Here is a 12,241-nt window from a genome sequence, read left to right as displayed (position 1 = left end):
AATAAATCCACATAAGTCTTCGTTTAAGAAGCTAATAGTAAAACGTCCACCCACCAATCCACTAACAGCAAGTGAAAATAAAATCTAATAATACTGCATACGTTTTAATTTTTACACTAAAACATATGTACGTGTTATATATGTATATTTTGCACAACACGTAATTATGACATCTTCATTGTTAGCTAGCACATTCCCTGACCGCTGCGGTCAGACCCCTTTGGGGTCTGTCACAGAGTAGATAGGTAAAGGTTTATTCAAAACTAAACTACGGGGAGAAAAAAATATTGATCAGAAAAAACCTGCAAAGATATCCATTCCTTTTGTTAATATCAATTTGTCAAGCCATTTGCAAACGTCTTCACTTTTCTGCCGTGTTGCTTTACATAGAATACATAAAAATCAGTCGTGTCCGACCTTTTGCGACCCCATGGGACTGTAGCCCACCGGGCTCCTCCCTCCATGGGATTCTCCAAGCAAGAGTACTGGAGTGGGTTGCCATTTCCTTTAGCTCTCCACAATTTTGGCCAACGGATCTGTGCCCCGGGTTAGAAGGCATTCACACCTAGCCAGCTTCGAGGCCTAACTCTTAAATGCCGCAAGTGTAGGGAATCCAGAACTTGCTTTCAAGCCTCTCCAGGAGACAATTTCCTCCAAGCTGCCAGAACGCAACCCGCCACTGGCGTTTCCTTTAGACGCTCAGAACTCCGGGAAACTAGGGATCTTTCCTCCCGCCCACCGAGAGAAAAACAGCCAAGCAGCCGTGGACTGGCTGGCCGCAGTTCCACCGGCCCCCTGAGGAGGGCGCGCGCGGCCGGGCCCCGCCGACCAGTGGGGAGGCGGAGCCGGGTGGGGGCTGCGCGTCCGAGCACGGCGCTTCCTGTTCCGGCGCCAGGAGGAGCCGCGCGCTGCTGGTGCTGCTGCCGCCCCCGTCTCCGTCTCCGCTGCCGTCGTCGGTCGGGCTACGCTCGGTTCTTCAGCGCCCAGTTCTCGCGGACCCATCGCCACTTCTAGATCTTGCTGCGAGTTCGAATCTTGCCGGGTGAGGCTGCCTCGGCGCTAGCGGGTCATGGAGGAGAGCGAGGGAGCCCGCCCAAGCGGGACGCGGGGACAGTAACGGAGGTGCCTCAGACGCCTCTTTGCGGGGGCCGGGGGCTAAGAGTCTCTCCCCGTGGTTTTCCTCTCCGCTGTGGGCAATCAGCCCGCTAACCCCCCAAGGAGAAGGCGTCGGGGGCGGGTGACGTCGTACCGCTGGATTTCTCGGCGGGTGACGTCAGGCCTGGCTCGGGGGGCGGGGCGGGGAGCGGGCCTGGCCCCTCCCCCACCCTTTCCCGGGCGGGCGCGACCCGCTCGGAGGCCGGTTCGCTCCGGTTAATCCCGGACTCCTTTTGTTCGCTGGGCTCTGAAGGGCTACCCGCCTAGCGCCCCTTGGCCCCGACTCCCTCCCCTACTTATTAATTGCTAATGAAAGGGAGAGGAAGGCTGAAAGATTCTTGTAGGAGTCTTTGGTGCTAGTTTAAGATTATTCGCAATATGAGGTTTTGCTCATCATTTTTTTTTTTTTTTTTTTTGGTCATCATTTTCTAGAGGAGTTCCTAGCAGATACTCAGATGAATATCCATGACAAACTGAGAAGTGTTGAGTTCTGTAGTGCTCCCTTATTTTAGGATTTAGGAGCGCCTGGTGGCTTTGGACCGTTTTCTTCTGAAAACCAAGAGTAGCGCTTTTAATAAATGGGGATCGTAATGTTGAAGCATAGAAGCATACTCATCTGACAGAAGACGAAAAACATTTTTATAGGGTTGCTACTAAAGAAATACACGCTCGTACACTTGATGGCTGTGAGTTTGTTTTGAAAACGAACCCTCCATTAAAGACGAAGTTACCCTTCAGAAATCTTTCAGAAGCTCTTTGTTCGGGAATAGTGGTCTTCGGGCAGGAGGAATAGACATTTTTCTCAATACGAGTGTCTCTGAACTTTCTATTCAAAGCTAGTTTGTTTCAGAAACTTGAGTTATGTGTACTGGAGTGTCCCTTTTCCTCTCTCCACGAGGAACGGAGACCTAGAGACAGCCCCTTAACTGAAATCCTTGGGACCAGTGTGTTTTGGAATTCAGAAATCCTAAAATTTTATCTTTAGGTTTTAGAAAAGACGATAAGGTGCAAAGACGAGAGATCACACCAGCGGAGTCGGGGCAGCGTCCCCAATCCAGCATTAATATTTGTGCAGCGATGAAAAGTGAAGTTGCTCAGTCGTGTCCGACTCTTTGCGACCCCATGGACTGTAGCCTGCCAGGCTCCTCTGTCCATGGGATTTTCAGGCAATAGTACTGGAGTGAGTTGCCATTTCCTACTCCAGGGGATCTTCCCGACCCAGGGATCGAACCCAGGTCTCCCACATTGTAAACAGACGCTTTACCGTCTGAGCCATCAGGGAAGTCCACCAAGTAAGTTTTATGTCAAACTTGGGAACACTTCTTTCATTTCTAGAAGTTTCTAAATTGAGAACTGCAGGTAAAAATTTACAAACCTATCATAGCAATTTGTAGAAACTGACACCTGTTGAGTTTTTGCTGCGTGCCAGACGGTGACCAGGAGATTTATTGTGTAAGTCTCACAGCAAATCTGTGAGGTGGATACTACTGTCAACTTTCACCTCTGGGGTTGGCACAGCTTGGCTTGTCCAGAGCCCACCAGTGAACTGCAAAATTACCTAGTTTTAAATACTTGTGGTGTGCACGCCTTTATTTTTCTAATGCTTTTTTAGTTGAAGGATAATTGCTTTACAGTATTGTGTTGGATTTTGCCATACATCAGCCTGTACTAGCCATAGGTATATACATATGTCCCCTCCTTCTTGAACTTCCCTCCGACCCCCGCCCCCAGGCTTGTAGCCATATGCAATAGCCCGTACACCGAGGAAGAGAAGATGATATGTTTATTTATGTTTTCTAGGCACTTTTACTATAGGCACTTGATTTACCAGTCCCATTTAGTCCTGACCCATTTAGCCCTGACCTTAAGAACCCATTATTATAGTTGAAGTAACAGATTCATTGAGGTGAGCTATCTCTGAGATGATCAAACTTTGGTCTAGAGAATCTCTGGTTGAAGCTTTCATATTCCTCCCCTTTCTACATTGCAGCCAATCTAATCTGCTTATACGTCCCGCCCCAGCTTTTGCACAAACTGCTCCTTTCCCTAGGACCTACCCCAGGTCTTTTTGTTCTCCCACACTGCAAAGACAGGACTCCTCAGGATTCCTCCCTTGATAATCCTTTCCTTGATACCTTTAGGAGCTCTTCAGGGTGCTCCCATAGTGCCCTGCACTTAACCCAGGTAAGCCTACTGTTTAAATGGTAGTTCTCCACCAGACTGAACTGCCGTTAAGTGTTTATTCCCCCTAAGACTATTGATTTCCCCAAGGCCCAACGCAGTACCAGGCACTTAGGTTCCAATAAATATGAGTGTAGAAAATAGGACTAACAGGACCTTGTTGAAAAGTTATTTTTTTAATTACATATTTTTCAGTAATTTAAAATGTTCAAAAACATGCAGATCCCAATTTCTTGAGTTGTCCAAATGTAAAACAGAGTGTTGGCTAATAAATGCCAATACTAGAAACTATCACATAAAAATGCTCATTCAAAGTTTATATTTTCAGTACAATATATTTCTAGTATTCTTTCCCCATACTAAACAAGTCAATGCAAAAATCCTGATTTTGCTTAGTGACTCTTAATAAATATCTTGTTTATAACTGTAGATTTTTAGATATTTTACTTATCTGTGAAGTAGTCAGGAATTGTAACTGTTTTGCTGATGAGAAAAATTGTCTCTGGCTAAAAACTGTCTTTGTCAAAAGATTCAGACAAAAGATTTGGTGTCCAGGTTTCATAACTGTGTAGTCCCATACTGTTTTTGACTCCTACAGTTTGATGGCCCTTTGAAATATTCCTTGTCCAGTACTCACCAGTAATTCAACTTTTTAAAACTCCCCCATGATTGAATTACTGTTTTTATTCTAAAGGCCATAGGTGTTACAGAAATGCTTTATGTTTCTAGTGCTAGTTGAAAGAAATTGTGTACTCTTGTTTTAAAATTGCTCCTCAGAAAATACAATGATTTATTTTACACATGATGTGTATTGCCATAAAGTGTTAATGGAAACTTTTCGAAGTGACAGCTTTAGCTTTTTCCAAAACAAAAAATTAAAGTCTTCCTTGATTATAAACTTTTTTTTGTAGTTCAAGATCCCATTAGACTCATCTTAATTAGCATAATCTGTATGTTTTGGAGGTTGTTTTTTTTTTCTTCCTCGAGAAAATCTAGGGTTTGGGGGGATTTCCTGGCAGTCCAATGGTTTGTTGGTTGTTTTGGGGGTTTTTTTGCAAGTCTACTCGATGTCCACTCTATTGGATTGTACTCTAGATTGGAGTACTGATGTCCAGCTCTATTTTTTTAACCAGTTTATGGTGAAAGTATTCCCCAAATTGTAAATTGGAATGTTTCCAGTTGATAACTGTTTGGGCAGGAGAACAAGTTGCTTTACAGTGCAGTGCTGTAAAACAGGAAGTGACCTCTATTTCTAATCCCTTTCAAGGTTTTATTATTTCCTCTATCTTCCAGGATTTGATGTTGAATTTAAACTTCTGAAAGCCAGAGTTAGATTTTAATGTCATGCTATGATTAATTAACCATAGTTTTTCAAAACTAAGAAGGAAATGAGTAATTCTAAAAACCTGAACTGTAAGACCAGGTGAAGTTGAATGGGGTTGCTTAGTTAGGTTTTTTGCTCCAGAATTAATGTGAACTTTGATACAGAACCACTCTCTGTTTCTAAACGGCTCACCCTGTGTGAAAAGAATGTTTGTCTTAGGTAGACTTGAAACTTGTGCATGGATCAACTTTCTTTCAAGTGTTAGTCCTAAGAATCTACTGTTGTGTGATATTACTTTTTAGTATAAAACCTTAACATGGAAACAAATGGATAAATATATTTGTTATACATTCATGATGTGTTTTTAATCTTATGAATTTAAGAGCTGTTGAATTATGAATGAATCTTATGAATTATGAATCTTATGAAATTAAGAGCTTATGAATTTATAGCTGTTGTGACTGCAGGCTTCCTGTTCATTTTATCATTCCACATAATAACCATACCACATGAACTAAAACTGTAAATGGCTCAATATTAAGCAACATATATATAACTATATTGTGTACTAGTGGGGCAGAGAAAAAAACAGTGAGATCAAATCTTTAGATGCCCAAAAAATCTGAAGAAATTCAGTGGGTTTTTTTTTAAGTTAGAAAAAAAAAAAAAAGGACCAAATCTAGCAAAAATAGGCATAAATAGACACTTCCTTACTGTAATTTTTTTAAATCTCAAAACTAAAAATGAGAATCATATTTAAACATTATAAGCATTACCAGGAGAGTTGGGAAGACTACTGTGTTCGCACTATCTTATTTAACATTTCATTGTTTAAATTCTAGCTTATGCAAAAGAGAAAAAGGGTATAAACATTGCAAAGAGAAGGTAAAATTATTTCTTGCTAATGGCATAATTCTTTATCTGCAGATTCCAGAGACTCAGCTGAGAGACTTTCAGAAATAATTCAGTAATGTCACTGCTTACAAAAGTAACACTAAAATTTAAAAGGCTTTTCCCATATATGAACAACCAACCAATTAGAAAACATAATGGAAGACCCGGTTTACAACCATGAAAAAAAGTTTACCATTTAGAAATCTAACTCACAAAAAATGTATAGGAGTCTTGATTTTTAAAAACTATTGAGTGATAATAAATGACAGTGATGGGAACCAGGATGATATACCTTGTTTCTCAAATGATAATATTTTTATATTTTAAATATATCAAATGTCCCCTAAATCTGTAAATTTAATTATGTTTTATCATTGTGGTGTTGGGATTTTTTGTTGGTTTCACAAAGTGACTTAGAAAAAAGAAGCATGACAATAGTCAGGAAAACCCGAAAAAATAGTAATCGTAGGTCATAAAATTTGTTTAAAAGTATAAAGCTGCCCTAATAAGATGGAATGTTATACTGTGGATCAGTAGAATAGTGTTCACAGGACCTTTGGGAAATGATGGAGGCTCTGTGGCCTGATGGTTTTGGAATCAGACTGTACCTGGGTTTGAATCTCAGTGTTTGTCACTAGCTCTGTGACTTGAAACAAGTTAACTTGCTAAGCTTCCTTTTCTCCAGCTGTAAACTGGGAGTGGTAATAGAATCTGCATCTATTTGTGAGATTATGCACCTAAAGCACTTAGCATGGTAGATAGATTTTCAGTGTTTGTTATCAATAGCAGCTGTAGAATGTGTTAAAGGTAGCTTGTTGGGTCAGTTAAGAAAAGATAGATTCAGTTCAGTTCAGTCGCTCAGTCGTGTCCGACTCTTTGCGACCCCATGAATCGCAGCACGCCAGGCCTCCCTGTCCATCACCATCTCCTGGAGTTCACTCAGACTCGTGTCCATCGAGTCAGTGATGCCATCCAGCCATCTCATCCTCTGTCGTCCCCTTCTCCTGCCCCCAATTCCTCCCAGCATCAGTCTTTTCCAGTGAGTCAACTCTTCACATGAGGTGGCCAAAGTACTGGAGTTTCAGCTTTAGCATCATTTCTTTCAAAGAACACCCAGGGCTGATCTCCTTTAGAATAGACTGGTTGGATCTCTTTGCAGTCCAAGGAACTCTCAAGAGTCTTCTCCAACACCACAGTTCAAAAGCATCAATTCTTCAGCGCTCAGCTTTCTTCACAGTCCAATTCTCACATCCATACATGATCACTGGGAAGAACCATAGCCTTGACTAGACAGACCTCTGTTGGCAAAGTAATGTCTCTGCTTTTCAATATGCTATCTAGGTTGGTCATAGCTTTTCTTCCAAGGAGTAAGATTACTCAGTAATTATTATTTGAAAGAAAAACAAGATTTTTAAACAAGTTATACTATATAAATACTATTAGAAAGCATAGATGAATTTTTTGTGTGTCATCTAATACCCTTAATGTCTTACAAAGCATTAAAAAAAAAAAAAAGATGTACTACCAATTAGTTGGAGAAGGAAATGGCAACCCACTCCAGTACTCTTGCCTGGAGAATCCCATGGAGGGAGGAGGCTGGTAGGCTACAGTCCATGGGGTCACAAAGAGTCGGACACAACTGAGTCAAACTGGTACTAGTAGTACTAATTAGTAAATGATCAAATGCAAAAAAACTACATACTGTATTATTCTGTTTATATGAAATCAAGGAACAAGCAAAAACTAAAAAAGTGATTGCTTTCTTAGGAATAGATTGGGAAATAGCATGAGTAGAAAGTGGTCCAAGCATATTCACAGAAAAAAAAGTCTAAATGGGGTATTAAATTTAAATAATGCTCTACTTTCCACTTAATTAATAATCATATGTAAGTTAAAACAAGATGCCAATCTTTAACCTGTCATTGAAAATGATGTATAAATTTAGTAACATCCAGTGGGGAAGAGGAGCTTTAAAAAAGTAGTGTAAATTGGGATGGCCTTTTTGAGATGGATTTTAGATGACCTTACCTGTTGACTGTGTATTTCACTTCTAGTGCTTTTTCCTCGTAATAGACTCAAAAAGATAGGTGTTTAGAGATGTTCACAGTGTCGTCATTTTAAAAAACTCAGAATGCAACAGCCTAAACAGCCACCAACTTGAGAGTACAAAGTAAATTATGGATCACTTTTATATGCTGTATAGCCAGTAAAAAGGGATGAAGTTTATCAAGGTGTATGAACTATTTTGGAGATTTTTCCTACATGAAGAAAGTCATTTTATAAATTATTAAGATTCCATTTAAATAAAATAATATATGCATAATTCCTTAAAGAATATAAAATATAATAAACTGGTTTTGAAATATTCCTTCTTTTTTTGTTTTGTTTTGGTTTTGTTTTTAGGAAAATGTCTGATGAATTTTCGGTAAGTTGTTGCATTTATTCTTCATAAGTTTTTTGGCTCTTAGAAAAAAGACATGGTCCTAACTGTGGGCCCGAAGTCTTCCAATTTAAAAGAAATGCTTTTTGTGATTCTTCTTTTTTTTTTAAGCATGTGATTTTGATGGATGATTTGTCTTTATTTAGCTATAATATTTGAAAATGCATTCTGTAGTATTTATTTCTTGATGAATCTTTAAGTATAATTTTTTAAAGGCTTACTTCTGTTTTCTTTTAACCGGATAGTGTTAATTATAGCCAACATTTATTGATAATTGTATACCAGGCACTGTGTTAAGTGCATTGAGTGAGTTATCTCATTTAGGCCTCAGGTTAACCCTAAACTGTTGTTTTGAAAAAGGAAACCAAAGCTCAGAGAGGGTATGTCACTTGTTTGAGGAAAAGCCAGGATTCAGTTCATGCTGTGTTGATCAGTTGTATTTAGAAAACTTGAGCTTCTCTGAGGAATTTGCATTGTAAAGCTGATATTCAAGGAAACTCCTAAATTTTGTATTAAATGAGGTGGTTTTAAATGGAACAGCTTGGCTTTTGAAGAATTCCTGACCTTATAGCTTACCATCCTTCATAGGTTGATAATCGTGTATGGCATTGCCTGTCCCTGAATAAGATCAATAAGACATGCTTGTTTTGTATTCCAGTTGGCAGATGCGCTACCTGAAAACTCCCCTGCCAAAACCTCTGCTGTGAGCAATACAAAACCCGGCCAACCTCCTCAAGGCTGGCCAGGTTCCAACCCCTGGAATAACCCAAGTGCTCCACCTGCCGTGCCGTCTGGACTCCCGCCAAGTGCAACACCCTCCCCCGTGCCTTTTGGACCAACGCCAGCAGGGATGTACCCCTCCGTGCCTCCCACCGGACCGCCTCCAGGACCCCCGGCTCCCTTTCCTCCTTCTGGACCCTCGTGCCCCCCACCTGGGGGTCCTTATCCAGGCCCTGGCCCCACTGGGCCATATCCTACACCAAATATGCCCTTTCCTGAGCTTCCAAGACCATATGGTGCACCCACAGATCCAACTGCAGCTGGTCCTTTAGGTCCATGGGGATCCATGTCTTCAGGACCCTGGGCACCAGGAATGGGAGGGCAGTATCCCACCCCCAATATGCCATATCCGTCTCCAGGGCCATACCCCGCTCCTCCTCCTCCCCAGGCACCAGGGGCGGCCCCACCTGTTCCGTGGGGCACTGTGCCACCAGGAGCCTGGGGACCACCAGCGCCGTATCCTGCCCCTGCAGGATCGTATCCCACACCAGGACTGTATCCCACTCCCAATAATCCTTTTCAAGTGCCTTCAGGACCTTCTGGTGCTCCACCGATGCCTGGTGGCCCCCATGTGAGTGTTTAATTTGTTATTAACATGCAGTAATAGTCCCATAAGCTGAAAAACTGTCTCCAGTTTTGGATGGACAATTAGAAAGCTTTTAAACCTTTTTTTTTTTTTTAAAGGGGTGTATATATAAAATAAGTAAATTTCAACCTTCAGACAAATTTAGATAAAGCATTTAAAAGGATGAAAGCACAGGTATTCCTGGTATTATAAATACAAAAATTGCTCAGATATCCCTCAAAGGATCTGTAATGTAGTAAGCGGTATCCTCAACAGCATTCTTGAGGTGAACTCAGAGATGTGTTTCATTGGATTTTTTTTTTTTTTTAACTTCTCTCAGTAATGTTTTAATAGCATCAAACCAAAGCACAAAGTTCAATGAAAGTCATCTCTCGCAGTCTGGCTAGATACAGAGGTAGATTTTTAGAGAATCCAGAGCCATGAATGTGTAACGTTGCCCATCGTTCACGCAGCTGTCGTGTTTCTCAGCCAGGGTTATGTTAGATCCTTCACAGTACTGAGCTCAAGATTATCCCACTCTTCTGCATTGCCAATTATATGCAATGCTGTGTGCTCTGCTGTCAGCCAAGCTGGAGTAGGGTTGACATCTTAGTTGAGGACCTGTCTTGGGCATATGACCAAGTAGAAAAGCACCATGTTCCCCTATGAATTGAGCCAAGTCACATTCTCCACAGGGGAAAAGAAAATCTGTTTATTCTTAAAAGGACTAATCAGATCTCCAACCAGATTAATCACAACCAATTAATCTTAATAAAGTGTCCCTGAAACTTTTCATTAGTGTAACTTTTTGCCATGTATATATGGTTTTAAATATTTTAGTTAAGTGTATGCCAGAATAAGTGATGATTTGCTGTTTGGATTTATTAAGCAGTAAGTTTAAGTCACAGCAAGGAGTTAATAAACTCCATGTACAAAATCTAGAAGTTTACTTTTTCTTTTTTCTATTGCAGTCTTACCATTAAGTTAACAATGGATGAAGAGATGACGCTTTGCTTTTTGAAGTACATAGATATATGCACATGAATGCATATATAAAAATTGCTGTTTCCCTATTCTTAGAGGGCATTCATGAAAGAACAACTCTTGCACCTCTCAGAAGATGTCTGCCTCTTGTGCTTGGATGTATAGTACATCTGATGGATACAATCAGATAAAAATGTAAACGGAAATTATTCAAATGTGATTTTTATTTGGTTTTTATGGAAAGTTAAAGTAATTACTTATATTGAATAGCTCTTTGCTACAATTTGTTTAAAACAGACTATTCAATTTGTTTAAATTATGAAACTAAACACTTATATAATCACTTTTTCCCCCAAATAAACACACTTTGAAAACAATCACATTGTCATAATTTAAACAAATGATGCTTCTCAACATCTTGAGCTGTTCTCTCTACAGGATAAATAAACCTGGTCCTTCTGAGGTTAAAATTTGGATATACATTTTAAAACTGTTGGTGATTACTGTCAGATGTTGAGTTCATTTTTATCCTTGAGCTTTTAGTGAAAACTTTTCCTTCGTTTTTAGTTCCACTGATAAGTCTTATTTTTAGCCAGATGGGCCATGCAGTGCTAAAATATGCCCTTTGTGGAAACTTGTTTCTTCTTAATGCAGGCCGACGTGTAAATGTAAATTATATTCTTAGAGAATTGGTGATCTCTTTGTATTGTTTTAGAATAGATTGAACTGTCCATATTGCTTTGGGAAGAGCTCAAGGAGGAAATAATTCTCTCGTTTGTCTGGAACCTCAAATTGGAGGAGACCCTGGGAACTACTTCATAGTAATAAGTAATTTGCATTCCCACAAAACACTCTTCTACAGGGCCCTTCCTGTAGTCCCCTTTCCCTCAATTTTTTAGAAGGGGCACATCCCATAATTCCTCCCTGATACTGAAAACTGGCCCCCTCTAGGAGTCTATCACAAACACAGAAGTTATGTTTAGAGAACCTCAGTCATACAGACATGACTGTTCTTTGTAGAAGTGTGATCGAAATATGGTAATGTCTTTCAGAGTCTGGTTAAGCTATATCATTGTGTCTCCCATAGTTTTCCTGGATCTGTTTGTAAAGTGCTTATGGTTAACAGTTCAGTTCTGTATTTGTTGACAGTAAGACAGGTAAATAGGTAGAAGAATGAGTGCCACCCAAAAATTATTCTCTAGCTCTAACACTGAGCATAATCATAAAGTATAGATCTCTACAATTGAGTTTAAAGTAGTGTGACTGTGTTACTTAAAAATAAGTGTTGTTTGTAACCTTCAAAATAGCTTTTTGGCACCTTATCTTTAAATCATATTTTTAGATTTGGGATAGAACTGACCATGTTACTTGTCAATAACATTTTGAAATTTTGAATGTATCCATTAGGTTACTAAAATGTATTTGTGACTTTCTTGACCAATATATGAGAGATTTATGCAGGAGCTCTTACTTTTGCTTAGAAAGAAAATATTTGGTGGTTTTATCTCTCATAGTTAAAATGTCAAGAATGCCAAATGCTGCCAGTTTAATGGTTTGTTAGCTACCTCCTTTTAAGAAAGCAAGATTGTCAACTTTCTAGAGTAACATTCAGTATTTAGGCCTCCCTTAAGTAAATGATAGATTCAAGCTTTCAGAATTGAAACTAATTTGTTTAGGTATTTTCAGACTGGGGAATGTTAGCTTTTTCATAGTGGCACAATCTTTTTCTTTCACTTCTTTGCAGGGACAAGTGGCAGCTATCTACAGTACTCTTGAAATCTGTTCTAGCCTTCAATTTGTAAGGCAGTAGCCTTAGAAGGTATCATAGCTTAAATTATCAGTTAATATCATAATATTAGCTAATTTTGGAAGGATGATAGGAAAAGTGAGATGGCAACAAAGATCTCTCTCCTTTTGC

The 12,241-nt window shown here is 39.8% G+C and overlaps 1 protein-coding gene across 1 annotated transcript; it reads left to right on the top strand.

Moving 5' to 3' along the window:
- The first annotated feature begins 908 nt into the window (after positions 1–908).
- On the top strand, positions 909–10,715 carry MAPK1IP1L (mitogen-activated protein kinase 1 interacting protein 1 like). Its single transcript, XM_068965652.1, has 4 exons — positions 909–1,042; positions 7,958–7,979; positions 8,653–9,345; positions 10,311–10,715. The coding sequence occupies exons 2-4, from the start codon at positions 7,962–7,964 to the stop codon at positions 10,320–10,322; spliced, it is 723 nt and encodes a 240-aa protein (XP_068821753.1). The 5' UTR covers positions 909–1,042; positions 7,958–7,961; the 3' UTR covers positions 10,323–10,715.
- The last annotated feature ends 1,526 nt before the right edge of the window (positions 10,716–12,241 follow it).

The sequence above is a fragment of the Capricornis sumatraensis genome, chromosome 2 (assembly GCF_032405125.1).
Source record: "Capricornis sumatraensis isolate serow.1 chromosome 2, serow.2, whole genome shotgun sequence".
Classification (NCBI taxonomy): Eukaryota; Metazoa; Chordata; class Mammalia; order Artiodactyla; family Bovidae; genus Capricornis; species Capricornis sumatraensis.
The sequence above is the reverse complement of the archived record's forward strand: the minus strand, read 5'-3'. Positions and strand labels throughout refer to the sequence as shown.